The sequence below is a fragment of the Terrapene carolina genome, unplaced genomic scaffold, assembly GCF_002925995.2.
Source record: "Terrapene carolina triunguis isolate 2854851 unplaced genomic scaffold, T_m_triunguis-2.0 Scaffold67, whole genome shotgun sequence".
NCBI classification, from domain to species: Eukaryota; Metazoa; Chordata; order Testudines; family Emydidae; genus Terrapene; species Terrapene triunguis.
In genome coordinates, this window is record NW_020664418.1 from 45,115,328 (window position 1) to 45,133,697 (window position 18,370).

General features: G+C 46.5%; 1 protein-coding gene across 1 annotated transcript in view; it reads left to right on the plus strand.

Annotated features, from left to right (window-relative positions):
* Positions 1-735: 735 nt before the first annotated feature.
* Positions 736-18,370, plus strand: part of ALDH1A3 (aldehyde dehydrogenase 1 family member A3) — a 48,248-nt gene continuing 30,613 nt past the window's right edge. Inside the window, exons 1-4 of the mRNA XM_026648369.1 lie at positions 736-836; positions 10,030-10,170; positions 15,146-15,275; positions 16,993-17,054. Of these exons, the coding sequence (XP_026504154.1) occupies positions 762-836; positions 10,030-10,170; positions 15,146-15,275; positions 16,993-17,054 (408 nt within the window). The 5' untranslated portion in view covers positions 736-761. The remainder of the gene's footprint in view (positions 837-10,029; positions 10,171-15,145; positions 15,276-16,992; positions 17,055-18,370) is intronic.

Below are 18,370 nucleotides of genomic sequence, written 5' to 3' on the forward strand. Positions count from 1 at the left end.
CTCTTTGTCCTCGCTATAGAAAGGCCATATTTTGAAAGGCTTATGTTTTTTTTTTATTATTTTTATTTTATTTGCATTTAAGAATAAATTGCCATAGACAAAACTTTTCCAATTGATATTGACAAAGACAAAAGACTGGCAAAGTGCTAGGGGCGTTTGTGAGTAAGGACTTCTTGGGTGAGGTAGCACTGCAAGATTGGGTCCATACTGCACATTCACTGGTGGAAAATACTAATGGAGAAACCACTGGTGAGTAGCCCAAAATAAGCAACATTAGCAGCATATACCCAACACCTTTGATGTTCATGCTTTGTACAGCAGAAGGAGCTGTGGTGCTTGAAATATGTAGATTTCTCTTGGTGTCTGCTTGCCATACCCAAGGATATGGGTTTGAAATACACCATGGCTATTTCACAAGTCTAAATCCCATGAATTACACTGTGTGAACCTGATCCTGCATTCTTTGGTCAATCAAAACTGACTTCACTGGATCTTTATGTACATGTACTTCCCTTGGTTTGGTTTTTCTGACTGCCAATTAAAAACGGAAACAGCCGTTAACATTAGGGCCTAACCCTGCAAAGGTGCTAAATGCTCTTGACTCCCTTTGGCTTCAGTGGGTTCTCCACTCCTTGCAGGATCAGGCCCATAGAGAGAGCTACTTGAGCCTCCATGTGGTGGTACATGTGTGTTTGCTATTTTTTTCTTTTTTTCTTTTTGACCCCTGTTAGATATTTATTAACAACGAATGGCACGAATCCATGAGTGGAAAGAAGTTTCCCACATATAATCCCTCAACGGCTGAGAAAATCTGTGATGTAGAGGAAGGTGATAAGGTAAGTTTCTCTGAGTTACAGATCAGGAAAGCATTCTGGGTACGTTCTTGGTTTTGCTACAAAATGTGGTTGGCCCAGCTGCAGGTTTAAAGCCTGTGGTAGCTAAACATTTTGCAGGGCCGGCTCCAGGCACCAGCTTACCAAGCAGGTGCTTGGGGCGGCCACTTTGGAGAGGGGTGGCACGTCCAGCTGTTCGGCGGCAATTCCGCGGACGGTTCCTCACTCCTGCTCGGAGCCAAGGACCTCCTGCCGAATTGCGGCTGCAAATCGCAATCACGGCTTTTTTTTTTTTTTTTTTCTTTTTCTTTGGCAGCAAAAACCCTGGAGCCGGCCCTGACACTTTGGCAAGCTTGTTCAAACGGATTAGAGAGAATCAATTATGTCCCATTCCGCTAGAATCATGAGTGTTGCTTCTTTGCTAAGGATGGCGATTACTATAATGATTTTAACCGAATCTTAGGCGTGATCCCAAGTATTGTTTGCACGGTTTAGAAGTAAGTGATTAAACAACTACTGCCCCATTGCAGCCCTCTTTTTGGTCACTTATTTGATGTAATTCAGCTCCCCCTCCCTCGAGCTTGCAAATGCTTTACACACCTGCTTAGCTTTACACATAGGAGCAGGCTCAGGGATTTCAGTGGGTTTACTCACATGTTGTAAAATGAAGCCTTTGCAGGGTTGGGGACGGAGATTGAGACCAAAGAAGGAATGCAGATTTATTTTTAAAGATCCTCTTAGGGACACTTTTTAAAAACAAACCTTGGATTCTGGTCCCTTCTCAGTGGATCTGCAACAGTCCCATTAATAGGTGATGATCAGTCAAACCAAAGGATGAATGAGTGCTCAATATTTTATATAAGTATCAAGAACTCCATAGTCCATGCCTTGTGCACAGGGCCGGATTAACCATTACGCAGCCAGGGCCAGGTGGGGGGGGGAGAGGGGGGAAGAACGAGCTTGCTCATTTAGCAGCCCCCTGTGGCTTGGAAGGAGCTCAGCTGGCAGCAGGAACACACTGCCAGGTATCCGGTTAACACTGGTGACTGGACACTAAAAATCTGGTTACCACAGGAACCTGTGCCAGCCGTGGGTGTAGATTGAGCAGCCATTGGGGAATGTTGCAATGTTGATCCTCACGCAGATGAGCACTCCACTAGCTAGGAGGGAGGAAGCCTAAGAGAAGGACAGCATAGCATCCCTCGTGCTAACTCCTACTCAGAAGTATCTGTTTGAAGAATTGAGTGTCGAGAGAGTAGAATAAACTTGTTAATTTTACACAAATAATATGAAAATAGGTATGCAGAGAAATGTTTGAGGCCTTCATAATTTTTTTTGCAATATATCATTCATACTTAAGCTCTTCCCTCCCATTAGCGTTTGGCCCCTCAAACCGTAATCCAGCCCTGCTTGTGCACACAAACCTCTGACTGGAGTCAGTGGCACTAGTAGACCTGCCTTCTACCCATACCACAACTCCTCACAAACATGGGCCTTGTGGACGTGCGGTAGGAGGAAGGACAGGTCCAAGAACTTGCCTTTCTCCATCTGATGACTGGAAGGCTCTCCTGTCACCGTTGTTAGTGGTGGGGCCTCACCCTCACGTTGTGGAACGAAGTCCCCTCCGTATCAGCGGTGGGATGGGGAATGTTTTAAGCACAGTGTATCATCACCTCTGTGGTCAAGCTACACACCCTGGCGCTCGGACAGGAAAACTGACGGGGCAAAGGTTCTTTGTTAGAAGAATGCCCCTGCCCATACCAATGACATTCCCATGGACCATAATGCTATAACAGGGTTGCTGCTTCTGCAGTGCAAAAAACCAGAATGTCTCGGAGCGCTGGTACAATATACTGAGCACCTTCCAGATTTCCCGGAAAACTACCTCCAGTAAAAGGAATGATCCTGGGAAAACCTGGGCAGGTGGCCACCCTAGCTATATATGGCAATGGGGTGGAGTCTATGACTCTGTCCTAGGGAAGAGGGCAAGCCTAGGTAGTGGTGCAAGCTTATAACCTGCTTAATGCACCCACATCCAGGGAGAAGGACCCCTTGGAATAAGCAGCAGCCTTCATGCCTGTGATGTCCAGAAGACTCAGACTGTCCATGCACAATGCAGCAGTGGAGGCAATTGTAAAGTGGCCAGATAATATAATTTAATTTTATATAGCACATCATTGCATCTAATTATAATTACTGTATAAACTATGGGGTGAGGCTAATCCTATGGTAACTTTTATTAGGCAGAAACCATGGCTCCGCTATAGTTATGTGAGCTAAGTGACTCAAGTAGTTACAAAGTCGTTCGGTGGGTATTTCAGGCCTGCTTTTCATGCCTCTTTTAAAGAAAACTGTTGAGCAAAACAAAGAAGGCAACCTCATGTCTCGCCTACAGAGAGAGCTCTCATTACTCTGTTCTCTCCTGGGTGCCAGGGAGAGGTTTTAACTTCCAGCTCATGGGACTGTCGTTGGAAAACTTCCTTCTCTGGGCTCTCCTGAGAGAAACTCTCTGGCCTGTAAGGATCAAGCTGTGGAAGTTTCTGTGGATATCCGGTGTGCAGGCTAATCTCTATATGGGGGGCAAATGCAGGATATTTTGGTCACAGAGTGTATGTCTACATTGCAGTGTAAAAGACCTGTGGCATGGGCATGCCTGGCCTGGGTCGGCTAACTCAGGCTTGTGGGGTTTGGGTGCTGAAACTCTCTGCTGTGGGTTTTTTTATTGCGGTTTAGCTGTACCCAGAGACTCTCTCCTTGCATCCCCTAACTCCTACGTGCAGACACTCCTGCTGTGTGTGTGGGGTGGGAAGGGGGCAGCAGGCAAGGCTGGGGTTGGGGCTGAATGAGTTTTAAAAAATTGTGTTCGGGGCCCAAAACAGGCCAAACTGGGTGTATTCACCTGAGTTTTGCTTTGCAACTTTGGGTCTGTTAGTACCTAAAAATGACACTCGGAGGTTGGTGGTTGCAAATCCACATGGCCTGGAACCAAAGAGTCTTGTGCAAACTGAATCCCCTGAGATGAACCCAGCCCCAGCTTAATCCCCCCATCCTAGATCTCCGGGTGTTTCATGCAGGCAGACTTAGGTTCGTAAACGAAGACCGCTGTGGAGCCGGGCTCTGGGGCATTCTCAGTGGGGCGGCTTGAGGAGACAAGAGCTATGCAGCTGCGGTGGCCAAAACTCTTGTAGGGGGCTGCAGGTTCTGTCACTACAGAAGCTGCCGTGTGGCTGCTACTCACCCTGACTCTAGATTGTGGGGGCTGGATTCCATCTCCCTCGGGGAAAGTCCCCCTTGAGATGCCTGTTTGCTTAGGCTGTGCATGAGGGATGGGAATTCGCCAACTAATAATTTGGCGATGACAGTTGGCTTTGGGGCTGAAACGTGGCCAACTCGTTATTCGCTTGGGAGCAAAGGTTTTGTTTTTCTTTAGTTACAAAATTAAAAAGGAATTGTTTGCAGTCACCTGCAGTCAGAGGGAAATCGTGGGTGGGAAAGAGGTGCTGGCAGTGATGCTCTGCTGGAGTTTTCATTGGCCTACAAATAAGGGCTGAGTGTTAATGTCTGTCGGGTTGATACCAGGCATGGGAAGAACTGATTTGACTAATGTTAAGGCTGTGCCATTGTGCTGCTTGCAGGGCTGTTACCCATCCTACCAGCCCCAGAACTCTGCATCCTGACCTGGCAGACCAGTTCCATGTAAAATACTCAACCTGTCCCAGTTTGCCTCCAGTGCGATCACAGAAAATATTCTCCATATTTCCCTGTGGTTGGCACAGTCCTGTGCACAGGAGTGAATTTCAAGTGCTGCAGGGGTGCCTGGCTTTGTTTTGTCTTTCTGCACGTGGCTGAGTTCTGCCTTGGAGTGGAAAACCTGCAATGCTATGCACTGGCTCTATGCGTCACAGCCAGGTCAGAGGAGTCGGCCTTTCCCGTACTTGTGATTCTTAAGCGTGTTAAGGGTGTCTGTTGCCATCTATGCCAGCCACCCTTGTATATTTAGGGATGGATTGAGATTAGAAGGAGCAGTTATAGACGGGGTTACTTACTACGGGCAGAGCAGGTGGTGCTGTAGTTAAGGTGGCCCAACGTTTCCCATTGTAATCCCTCTGCCCCGTTTTCAGTTGCTTATAACTTTGTCCAACGTTGACTGTTTGGGCTGAAACTTTCCATGCTGAATTTCTGTCTCAGTCTGAATATTTTGGGGATGTTTCAGGGGAAATGATTCAGCCATTTATGAGAGAGAGATTAGAGGGGAGAATACATTGTTTTTGCCCATGTTAACAAAATTCGTCGAGCTGCTTCATTGAGAAGCTCTAGTGCCTCCGTGCTTTGAAACAGGGACTTGACATTTGGCAGGCGGGGGGGGGGGGCACCTTGGTCTCAGGCATGTTGCTGTTCCTGTGGAGATGCCCAAATTTGACTTAAGTGTTCAAAGACTTACCCATCTGTTTGCACGTGCTCAGTAGAGACTTATCAGAATTCCCTGGCGATTCCATCTGCACTGGGCATGCTCTATCCCCTCTCTGCACCTACATCACCTACTAACCGTAGTGCATGTGTGCTATCCCCACAGAGCCTGGAGCTGACCAGGACTTTCTCTGCCATTGCTCCTCTGGGCTGCTGTGGCACTGGGCTCGGGAACTAATAGTCAGGAAACTGTCTTCCTTATGGACTCCGTGTTCCACCTCCTGGCGCCCTGGCAGGGAGGAGGAGGAAGGGGCCGGACTCAAATGCAGAGGTGATGAACTGGACCTGTGAGTTTGAGTAGGGGACGGGGGGGAAGAGAGGGGACAAGAACCATAAGGGTCCTGTGGAAAAAGTAGTCTGTGATCATGTAATTAGAGACTGTATCACAATCACATACACACAAGGGGGCTGAATTAAGGTTTCACAGGCAACTTTAATTCTAGCATTTCCTAACCTTTTAGCATTTGACTTTGCAACCCTAACACTCTTTTGAGGTAGTTTTGTGTGTGCAATACTAAATAAATCTCACACAGATTGAAACTCTGTGAATTGTTAGGTCTTGTGTGTCTCTCCTTTTTGTCCCACGTTTTTTGTCCTTGGCACCTTGACAGCTATGACTCTGTCCTTATGTCACGCATGGTGCCTAGGGATTGCAACATCTGTGTACTGTAACGCACCATTCTGACCCCTTTTGTGCCTAGTCATCATAGGGTGGATTAAGAATGGAATTTCAGCCTTACCTAAGAATTTCCTCGTCTTTGCTGGTTTGAACTCAGATGCTTAATGTGAGGGGTAGTTGAGTTTCCACTGAGGTATTTTGGGGAAGTTCTCCTGCTTGCATACCTAATAACTCTACAAAACACCAAACCATGTATGGTATCTGGGAGTGCAGTGAGTAGGAATGAACATAGCTAACCACAGAGCCGCCCACATGCCCGGTTTTGGAGAACAGTCGTGGTCCACAGTAATGCTGTGATCTGTAAGATTGCTCCTAGCGTGACTACTGGAAAGGTCTGGATTGTTAGTAATGATGATGATCTCAGTGGAAAATTGCAAAGCTGATGAAGGCGAAGTCACTTCTTTTGTGATGCTAGCACACCGGGTAGTCAATGCAGGAAGGGGGCCTTTCCCCAACCATGGTCCCATGAAAGGAAATGAACAGGATCTTTATGTAGCTCTCAGGAGCCTGAGAGGATGTGGTCTTCAGATTAGGGAGCACATCTAGCCTCCCAGCTGGCTAGCAAGTATGTCGCAATCAACTGCAAGTGCTACCCAACAGGAGGGAGGGACACACGATGCTCCCACTCAGAGACACGCTAATGGCCATCCCACCACCTAGAGGACTTCTGCTTTGGCTGGCAGGACTCCTTTTGCAGAGTATGTACCAGGCAGCATCTCTGTTCCTTCTTCCTACACTAGCCAGGGCAGGACTAGCCTTATAAATACTCCGCTCCTGAGTCTCAGCCGTCCTTTGCAGAGAGGTAGTCCTGCTATTCAGGAGGGATGTTTGCTGTTTTAAAGGAACAACCCAGTTTTAGTAACAGTTTGAATGTTCAGTAATATATTGCATATCAATTAGCTTGTCTCTCCTACTTGTGAGTGCAGTGTGTAAGCAGCTAGGGTTCTGTACTGAATTAGCCCCTGTCTCTCCCATTTTGTGCATTGGTGCCTTTCTGCTGGATGAGGCAAATACACGTTTGGGTCTAGATTGGGCTTTAAGCACTAGCCCAGTGGTAGCTCATGGAGCATCACGCCACAGATAGTGTGACTAGGAGCACTGTGGGAGTGAACAAACCAGCCGTGATTGCTACCCCAGTAATCTCCTGAGCTTCCAGTTCCATGCACACCTGGAGTTTGACTCAGCTCCCATTGAAGCCAATGGAAACATTCCCATTGACGTCAGTAGGAGTTGGATCAAGCCTCAGGTGTGCCTGGGCCCTGTGATCACAAGCCTGTCCATTGCACAAGTGTGCAAGGCTGGTGGGAAGGTTCTTTGCGCTCCATGTGTGCGCTCACAGAGCTAGGGGCAATCCTTGTACCTTCATTTCCCACAACCTGGCCAGCATGGACATAGCGCTGCCTCGTGCATCACCCGTGCTAATTGTCTTCCAGATCGCGGTGATAAACACTTTTTAAAGGGAATGTGTTTAAACCGGATGCCTTCATTATGTTTTGTGTCCTGCCTGATTTACCATTAAAATATTTCTTTCAGGTGTGGCTTGTAAATCCTAATTTCAGCATGAAGTTGGGGACTTCTTAAAAGTGGGGAGGCTTGACTGTGGCTTCTGCTCTGATTGGCAGGTGCCAAATGAATTGATTCAGATTAAACAGATTCGGTCAAATTGTGCCCTGTATGAACCTGTGTGAATTCAGGGTAGGATCTAGCCGGTAACTCCAGAGCCCTGCTACTGTCTGTTAATGCATCCACCCAGTTACAGTGTGGATTCACTCTGACACCCCCCACTCCCACATACACTTCCGTCTCGCAGACATCTACCAGAACAGTGGTGATAAAAATAGCCTGGATGACTAAGGTAACTGGGTGCCCAAGTGCACTAGCTTCCTATCACAGTAGCATAGCCAATGCCCTTCTGACAAGGGTGGGGTTCTGTTTTCAACTGCTTATAGGCTGATTAAAATACCATGTAACCCTTTGCAGAACTAAGTAGGTGTGCCTGTAACAGGGTGGCTTGCCTCTTTAGAGCTAGAGGCCTGGGGCCGACCCACCTAGTTACTAAGGAGGTGCATCTGAACTCTGATTCCCCTGTAACCAGCAGCAGGAAGCCACAGAGAGGGAAGATGCCCAGGGAGACCAGAGGCTGTTGGGAACAAGTAGGTTCCAGCAGAGAAACTTGAGGTGAGACTACAGGCAAGAGAGGCCTGGGAGTGAAGGGTTAAATGGATGGACATGTGGTGGGACTGGAGAACTTTATTTTGAATGTTTATTCATTTAATAAAACAGGACCCAAGAATGGCTGTGAATGGACAAGAGGGTTGGGGGCGGGAGGAACTGCTTGCAGGACTACCCTGAGGTTGGGGTGGGGGGCATATGGGAGGCAGCTTGCCCAAGGACCTTAAATAACCATGGGATTTGGCTGTTGTTGCTTTGTCTATAAACCTTCCGGTGTAATTAATCACCGGTTGTGTTTTTCTGTAGCACTCTTCCGTGACCCATTCCTCCCTTGAAAGGGTCTGTCCTTAGTGAGGTGTCATTTCTTGTTTGTTTGGCATTCAGTATGTGCTGGGATAGGTCCGTCTTGTTGTGGTCTCCCGTACTAGAGGATTCTGTAGTTTCACAGAGTTAGATTAATCCTGGAGAAGAAGACAAGATGTGTTCTAGGCGGTATTGCACAGGGTGGAATTCCTTCCAAGACAGGCGGCAGTGTATGTTTTATGGATACTTGGGGTGAAATCCTGGCTCCATTGAAGTCATCAGCAAAACTCTCATTGGCTTCAGTCAGGCCCGGATTTCACCCTGACTGAAAAATATCAGTGTACATTTAGAGGGGAAAAATTGCTGGGGCATATCTTGACCAGATTAAATGCATAAGGTGTATGTAGGGACACTTCACTCATGTGAGTAAACCACAGCAACGTCTTGTGTGAGTAAATGTAGCAGCCTGTGTTACAACAAAAAACATATCTATGGTCATGGGCCCCTATCCCCGGCTGGAAATTGACTTCAGTGGAGCTCCGCTGATTTACATCATCTGAGGGTTAGGGCGAAAGCATTGAGCAGAAAACACTAACAGCCCTCCATAAAGGGGGTGCGTGGTTCTTCTGAAAACACTGTCTAGGATCTAAGTGAATTTTGTGACTTAATCAAACATGTCAATAACAGTTTTATGGGTTTACAAGGGAAAACTAGGATTGTCCAGTGAGGTCTGTGAGCTGTAACTATTCTCTGGGCTAAAACCATCATAATATCCATACTCTGAATATATCTTCTTTCCCACAGCTTTGTTTTAAAAAATATTGATCCATCTAGATTTGGCTTGTGAATGCACCAGGCCCAGTCCTGCTGCCATTGAGGTCAATGAAAGTCTTGCCCGTTCTCCACTAGGAGCCGGACTGGGCACATTTTTTCATTCTTGCCAAGAAAGTATGTAGATAAGAAAATATAAGGGTGTGTGTGTGTGTGTGTTTTATTTATTTATTTATTTATATATATATATATATATATATATATATAAAATATACACCTCTACCTAGATATAACGCTTTCCTTGGGAGCCAAAAAATCTTACCACGTTATAGGTGAAAACGTGTTATATTGAACTTGCTTTGATCCGCCGGAGTGAGCAGCCCCGCCCCCCTGGAGCACTGCTTTACCGCGTTATATCCGAATTTGTGTTATATCTGGTCGAGTTCTATCGGGGTAGAGGTGTGTGTATATAATTTTTATCCTGTCAGTGAAGCGTGGTCCAATTTCATAAACTTCATGACTCACCCTGAAAGATCTTATCGACTCTGCAAAATTTGAATTTAGGTTCCTATCTGGCAAGGTCAAATCCTACCAGAGTCTGAAGCCGCTTGGAATCTTGCAAGATCTGACCTATGTTCAGCAGCAAACCAGGAGACTCTCTTCGCAGATGATTCAATATTACAGTAGGCAGGCTCTGCAGACACAGCATAGGAAGCCACCTGCTTGGTAGCTGTTCATAGCACTATGCAATTTGTCTCTCTCTCTAACCTGAATATTTTGTGTGTGTGTGTTTGGTTGCTTTAGCCCGACATAGATAAGGCAGTAGAGGCAGCGAAAGCAGCATTCCAGAGAGGATCTCTATGGAGACAAACGGATGCCTTCAGCAGAGGAAGGCTTCTCCACAAACTAGCCGATCTCATCGAGCGAGACCGAGTCATTTTGGCGGTAAGTGAAACGTGGTGGGGGAGTGAAGCAATTGACTGACTACTTAATTCTGTCCCTCTGGCTGCCCTGGAGATCTGGGGCTGTTTGTAGCTTGTGTTTAGTTTATTTTAAAGGGGAATCTCATCTTCAGGGAGGCTTTCGTTTCCCAAGCTCCCAGCTTGGTTTAGTAACATTTGGATAGAGGGACTTTAATAATAATAATAAATTTAATTAATAATATAATAAAAAAAGTCACTGATTTTGAGAGAGCTGTTTAAGGGCATCTCTGCCTCATTAAAGGGAAAAATTCCAAATCCATCGTTCTTTTCAGTGCTCTGGATGAGGTCGCCCTAGACCTTAGCATTGCAGGTGAAGCCTACCTCCCTCTTCAAACTTGAATAGTGCTTTGCGCTCCCTCTCTCTCTGCCCTCCCCCCCCATGCCCACACACAATGAGGGTAAAGCCCCTGGCTGACTGCTGACTTGGAAAAGCTGCCTCTCCTCCCCGGTTTGATCTCCATGTCCCACGCAATGGGAGGCTAGGAAACCTTGCCAAGTCAATGAGCTTGCGTCATCAGGGAACGACAGCGGCAAAGCCTCACCTTCTTAACTCCTTTCTTTTTGCCGTGGGGCTGGTTTGTTTACCCTCCCCTAGCCCCGCCTGGTCTTGTCCACTGGGTGAAATACAGTTGATGGGTGTCTAGCTTGCCTGTTCCAGCTTGGGGGGTAGGAGGATAAAGGATGCTCAACACTTAATGCTGCTTATACTCACTCTGCGGGAAACACTGATTTAAACTACTAGGTGTTATGTGCTAAACCAATTTTTTTTTTTTTTTTAAGAGAGATTGAGCAGTGGAGCCATATAAGCATTGTCTTTGGGATCGCCTCTGAGGCGATCGTTCAGCAGTCTGTTGCAATTCGGCAAAGCACATATAACTTTAGACAGGTGCTTAAGTGACATTGACTTCAACAGGGCAACTGACTTGTTTAGACTAGGCTGGGCAAAACTGAGGCCGACGTGAGTAAAGGCTGCAGGATGGGGCCATCAGGGCCTGCATCCACAGAGTGGATTCATGGGAGATGGTGGCACCCATGGGTGGTCATCTTCATCCTTGGCTAACTGCATTGGTGCCGGGGTGAAGTCAACTCTCTCTGGTTTAAGAGAGTTTAAGTCATGCATTGGAGATGTCCGTGTCGTGTGTTAGGTTTGAGTTACTGAGTTTTTAATTAATTAATTTTTTTTTTTTTTAAACAAGACCATATCCTTACTTGAAGTTAACGTTCTTACCTATGGTGTTAAATAAATATTTAAATAAATAAAGTCCTAGAACAAAGTGAGCAAATAACCCCCACCCTGTTTAAAACTTTCAGGCAAAGACAACCGGCTAAGGCTAAAAGGTTCTATAATCACTATGTTAAATAAGGAATCGTGTCTGTGAAATTCAATGAAAGAAACATCTGAAGAGAATAACAAAGATACAGAGTTGGGAACAATCTTGCATTGGCAAAGGATGATCTAAATAGGTCTGTGCCATCCCTGACTTGGGTGTTCTACTTATCAGAACATTGAAGGGGACAAGTGACAATGGCAACAATAAAACAACACGACTGATTTGCAGTAAACCACATCAAATAGAATGTCTACAGGATTTAACTTCCTTATAGCAATTGAAATAAATGGCAGAAAGATGTGTGTGAAGATTCTGAGCTATTCACAAACAGGGCCGGCTCCAGGCACCAGCAAAGGAAGAAGGTGCTTGGGGCGGCCAATGGAAAGGGGCAGCATGTCTGGGTCTTCGGCGGCGGGTCCCTCGCTCCCTCTCAGAGGGAAGGACCCGCTGCCGAAGAATGAAGCGGCGGCGGTAGAGCTGCCGCTGAAGTGCTGCCGGTCGTGGCTTTTTAAACATTTATTTATTTATTTTTGGCTTCGCCACTTGGGGCGGCAAAAAAGCTGGAGCCGGCCCTGTTCACAAAACATCCATCTGTGCCTCTGGCTCTTCATAAAAATTATTCCACTGTGACATTACTGCTCACAGAACCAATGCACCTGCATTGTGTATTGCAACTCCTCCCTCTTCCGAATCTGGTTCCCCCGGGAAGCTTGGTCCATGCAGTTCGGTCCTGACTCTGCCCGAAAGAGAAGTGAGTGATGCTAGACTGTGTGATATGGGCAAGCTGGGACCAGGAGGAGAGATACTAGTTCATTTGGACATCTGTCATCTTTTAAAAAAAAAAAAAGCAAAAATTAACTTTGGGCCTAAGCCACAAAGTTCTGGCTCAAATTTCCCCCAGAAATTAGAATGTTTGATCTCAGTAACCAACAACATTTTTTTAAGTTGGCCATGTGCCCCTTTTTCTTTCCGATGGACAAATTTTTCTGCTTGCTTTTAACCTTTGTTATCAGGAATGTCCTGTCTGGTTGTCTTTTTTTGCCAAAGGGTTTGACAGGATTTCAGAGGATGTCTGTTAATGCTCACTTAACTGAACAAGCTTTAACAAGATTGTCTCCAAAACGTTGACTGGCCATTGATATTAAACGGGTGTTAATACAAACAGTTCTTTTAAACTGTTAAAATTCTCCATTTTTTTCAGTCTTCGCTCTTGTGATGCTGTCATGGAGTCTTCCAGGTTAGACGGCGTAAAGACCTATGCATAGAAATCTCTTGACCTTTTCTATACATTACAGAGGAGCAAAGAAGGGAGCACATCCAATTCTTGTCAATTTGCAAGTTACTTCCCTCCACCCCCCCAAGAGTAAAAGGCAGGGGCGGGGGGGAGCAACAGCTTCCTGCTGCTTTTAGTTCAGGACTTAAAATGTATCATTGGGCATACTTTTCATGAACATGCTGCTTGCAAAATGAAACTTCAAGTAGGATGTGATGCTGTGTGAATTTGGACACGCTCTTGTTTACACCAAAAAGGGAAAATATCATTTGGAACAACGTCTTGGTCTTGAAGAATGAAGCCTCATGGCCAGTCCAAGGGAAGGACGACCTGCTCCACCACCTGATAGTCAGTGGAGAGACTTCCATTGATTTCTGTGGGACTCTCTTCTCTAACTTGGATGTGGGGCTAAATTAAAAACATATCGGACATCCCTGAACTCCAGGAGGGCTTGTATCTGTACTCAGGCCAAATTGTGTATTCATATTGGCCCTGATTCAAAACAATGCTTGAACTTGTGCTTAGCTTTAAGCACAGGCTGAAATCCACCCCTACCTAGCACTGCACTTCAGAACATGCTTAAGTCTCATTGTGGCCATTGGGATTTAAGCACATGCTTAAGTGCTGTGGTGAATAGGGATGGGCTTAGCCGTGGGCTTAGAGTTAAGGATGTGACAACTTGCTGTGGTGAGTTGAGGCTTTTCTTGGGGCAACCTCATTGACCCGCCTTCATGGTTGACTCAAATCTCAAGAATGAGCACAACCAAAACCCCAGTTCTGAACATCCCTGGACTTAGGAAAAATCCAGGTCTGCATCCATGTGGCTCAGTTCCAACACTACTGGAAACGTAAATGTTTCTGCCCATCTTCATGGCCAGATCTTGCCTGCAAAAGGCTGTGTGATCGTAACATCACTCGCTAAGTTTAAATTCATGTCAAAAATAGAAAATTAAGAGAATCTTCTTGATCCATAAACAAACCAGGAAGCTCAGTTTGAGCTTCCTGCCCGCCCCAGTATGGCTTTTTCAGTCATTCCCATGACAGCTTTGTCTGTTTATTTTTAGAAATCAGGGCACTGCGTGTACAATAATTTTAGCAGGCACTACTCCAGCTGGATAAGAATCCTATTCCCTGTGAAGAAGTCTATTCAGATCCTGTTTGGACCGCAAAGGTTCGGAAGGGTGGCAGTGTACAATTTCATCTTTGTTCACACATTTAATTCAACCAAGGAGTAGTGCCTCCTTTATGCTGGTTCTTTCCCATTATTGTCCAGCTTGCATGACTAGAGGAGAGGAACAGGGCCACTGGAACTTGGAACTGCAAAAAGAGAAGCCAGATAGATTCTGACATGCTGGTATAAAACTGGTCCAAGCTATAACTCCATTGACCTCCTTGGAGATATTCCTGGTTTGCACCAGTGTGAGAGCAGATTTGGGCCCAAAGAGATTACTTTACTAAAGGCACGTGCTCTCCAAACGTGTTTTCCATCATCCAGGGGACAAAGAAGGCTTCTTCTATCCGAGTATCATAGAAGAGTAGGGTTAGAAGAGACCTCAGGAGGTCATCTAGTCCAACCCCCTGCTCAAAGCAGGACAAATCCCAACAAAATCATCCCAGCCAGGACTTTGTCAAGCCGGGTCTTAAAAACCTTTAAGGAAGGAGATTCCACCACCTCCCTAGGGAACCCATTCCAGTGCTTCATCACCCGCCTAGTGAAATAGTGTTTCCTAATATCCAACCTAAACCTCCCCCACTGCAACTTGAGACCATTGCTCCTTGTCCTGTCATCTGGTACCGCTGAGAACAGCCGAGCTCCATCCTCTTTGGAACCCCCTTTCAGGTAGTTGAAGGCTGCTATCAAATCTCTTCCCCCTCCCCCCACTCTTCTCTTCTGCAGACTAAATAAGCTCAGTTCCCTCAGCCTCTCCTCATAAATCATGTGCCCCAGCCCCCTAATCACTTTCGTTGCCCTCCGCTGGATGCTCTCCAATTTGTCCACATCCTTTCTGTAGTGGGGGGCCCAAAACTGGACACAGTACTCTGGATGTGGTCTCACCAGTGCCGACTAGAGGGGAATAATCACTTCCCTCCATCTGCTGGCAATGCTCCTACTAATGCAGCCCAATATGCCGTCAGCCTTCTTGGTAACAAGGGCACACTGTTGACTCATATCCAGCTTCTCGGTCACCCCTCTCCATTGTGCAGGGTGGGAGAAAGATGAAACCTTGTAGATTGCAGAAGAGAATTTTTTTTGTCTAGAATCTTTAAAAACAACCCCCCCCTGCCATAAATATTGAGCAGTATATAACCATGCATGTGATTTGTTGTTTCAGACCTTGGAAACAATGGACACAGGGAAACCTTTTCTTCATGCCTTCTTCATTGACTTGGAAGGCTGTATAAAGACACTTAGATATTATGCTGGGTGGGCTGATAAAATCCAAGGCAGAACTATCCCAGTGGGTAAGTTGAACCCTTCCATGTTCACATTTAAAAGCTCCTTCAGTCTGATATCAAGTACATTGAGACCGAACCAGTTTAGGGAGTTTCCCTTCTGAAAAAATCATCCCTCCCTCCCACCCCCCAAATTACTTTATGCCTTATCCCTTATGGAAAAGCCATAGAGTGTAACAGAAGATTATGTATCTCCCTGAGAGTTTTGGAACTGCCCTATAGACTTATGAGAATTCTGTCCCTGGTTATTGTGCATCCAGCTTCACTGAAACTAAAGGTTTCACTGTTAGTAAGAGTGCATTGGAAATCAAAGTTCAAAGGATATTTTTGAGTACCTTCTTTGTTGTTAGTTAAATTAGGTTTATTGGAGAGAGGCCAGATCTGTCGGTAATCAAAGTACGTGGCAGACGTTCAGTTCCTGGGGGTTTGGTCAAGCTCTAGTTTGTAGGGGTATTTAATTTATTTCTAAACACTTGCAGCATTTTTTTAAAACTCCTCTGCCAGGGGTTGTGCACAATTCTGTGCTTCATTACACCCACGCCAGTGGATTTAGTGTGAGTAACTGAGGGAAGAATCTATCCGTTCATGTGTGAGCACAGGTGGGGCCCTGGGAAATGACAGGTGGTTTACCTAAGGTAAGAAGGGTGTTTGCACGAAGTGAGTGAACAGCTAATTGAAAGTCAGCAGCCGGCTCCTTTCCTTTGCCCTCGTGATAGCTGGTGGTCCATGAAGGAAAGAGCACCCGAGACAAAGGTTAAAGAGCGGCTCCTTCTGGTAGCGCTGAAGGAATGCACTTGCTCCCACCTCTCCCACCCCTCCACCAGTCAGCATTGATTTAAGAGTAGCAGAGTCCAAGCCTATGGCAAATCAGATATTTCTGTCACCCAAGCTTTAATTTGCAGATCTGCTCTCTCTGGAGACTGGCTCTCAGTCTTGTTTGAGATCACTTCCAAAGTGCATAATAACTAGAGGCCCCCCCCAAAATGGAGCTTCATAGAAAGCAACATTTCTAATGGGCAAATGGTTTTATTAAATCTTTTGACAGGAAATTAACACTAAAATATTTTTTGTTTCTATTTTCAGAAACAAAATGTTTGATGCTAACTGAATCAAAACAAAACTTGATTTTTGAATCAAATTGAAATATTTTGTTTGTTATTTAAATATTTCTTGTGGGAATTTTGTCACCCAACTTTGAATTTTTCCCTGGGAAATAAACATGTTGGTTCTCCCCCCCTCCCCCATCAAAACTAAAAATCATAAAAGCGTTAAATTCATTTTTCCTTTTATTCTTCACTGAAATGAAGAATTACACCAACTGAATGTGTCTGAGCAGCAGGAGCAAGTGTAAGAGAGGAACTGACCCAGTGGAATTGATGTGATGAAAGTCTGTGGATTTCGAAGGGTTATACCAGTCTGAATTAGAGCAGCACTTGGCCCTCTGTATATAGCAGAAGATCTGAATTGTTCTGGGATAGATGTTTCCTATCAGATCATTTTCATCCTTTCGAAGAGCACCCCGCCTGGGTGTGGGATAGAATGGGTGACTCCACAATCTTCTCAGATTAGCTTCACCTCATTTAACTAGTTTATATTAATTCTGCCTCACTGGTTTTATTTATATAATCATTTTATATTGTTTCCACTATTCAACCCCCCACAAGGGCAGTACATGCAGGTATGTCGCAATATTAGCTTTGATCCCTTACACGTTTTTGTTTTGCAGATGAAAATGTTGTCTGTTTCACCATGCATGAACCGATGGGGGTCTGTGGGGCTATAACGCCGGTAAGTAGAAGACTATCTAATGTTTTTAGCCGAGGTGCTCCTACCCTGAGGGTTCCCTCTATTTACAAAAATATATATGCATGCCCCCCATAGCATTGCAGCCATTGCCCTCTGTTGCAGGGCAAGTGCACCCCGTCCCCTCTTGGGGCAGGGTAATTACTTCCCCGTGGTCGTGTCCTTACGACCACCCGTTGTCTTGAGGTTGTGTGGACTAATGGTAAAAGTCAATATGGCCACATGCGCTCTCAAGGTTGTGTGGCCCAATGGCCAGAGTCAGGGTGATGGCCCCTTCCCACAGGGCTGTGGGACCGAATGGCCCGAGTCACTATGGCTTCCCAGTTCAACTGGGGTATATCGCCTAGTGGTCATCAGAGTCCGTGTGGCCACCTGGCTCAGCAAGGTGGTATGGCCAGGGGCAAGAGTCAGTAGAGCCACCGTCACTCAGGGCTGTGTGGCCTAGTGGCCCATGTCAGCAAGGTCGCCCTCTCTTGGGGACGCAGGGCCTGGTGGCCAGAGTCAGTATAACTGCCCCTTCCGTGGGGCTACATGACCTAGTGGCCTGTCAGGGGAGTGGGCCACCACCCCAGGGTGGGTAGCAGCCTGGTAGGGGGGCCCGGGCTCTCCCTGCTTCACCAGGTCCCAGCTCAGGTCCCTGTCAGTGGCAAGTATGCCCGCCACCGGGTCAATGGGGAATCCGTCTGAAATACGCTGACTCCACCTGGCAACAGAACTAGTCTCCCTGAGCTACTTCCTACCCGGTTCCTGATGCTGTGGTCCTGGCGTTGCCATGGACTCTGGGCTACTCGGTCAGTGCGGCTCCCAACAACTCCACCACTCACTGGGCATCCTCCGGAGTCTCAGCATCCCTGGCTTCCGCTATCTGGGACTTCTGCGGTTCCTGGGCTGGAGCTTGCAGCGTGCGTCCTCTCTCTTTGGTGGTCAGCCCTGAATGAGATGAGCTGCTCCCTTTTATACCTACTCTCCAACTGGAGCATGCCCAGCGGGGCTGCGGGGGCGTGGCCTCCTTGGCCCAGAGAGTGGAGTTAACCCTCGCAGTACCAGTGCGGGACAAGTGCGCCCCATCACACCCTCCTAGATGAGGAGGTTGGACTGGAGGGCATTCGCTTTGGAGCCTGTTGGTGATGTTTCTTGACTCATCAGAAGGAATTGGCCTATGGCGTTCTGAACGGCTCTTTGGCATAGAAGGCTGGGTCTCAAGATCAAGTGTCAGTCTCCCATATGGCACTTACATAAGAGTCACCAGTGACCCATCCATGATCATCTGCTATTCTTACCTCTTGATCCTTTTCTTATTG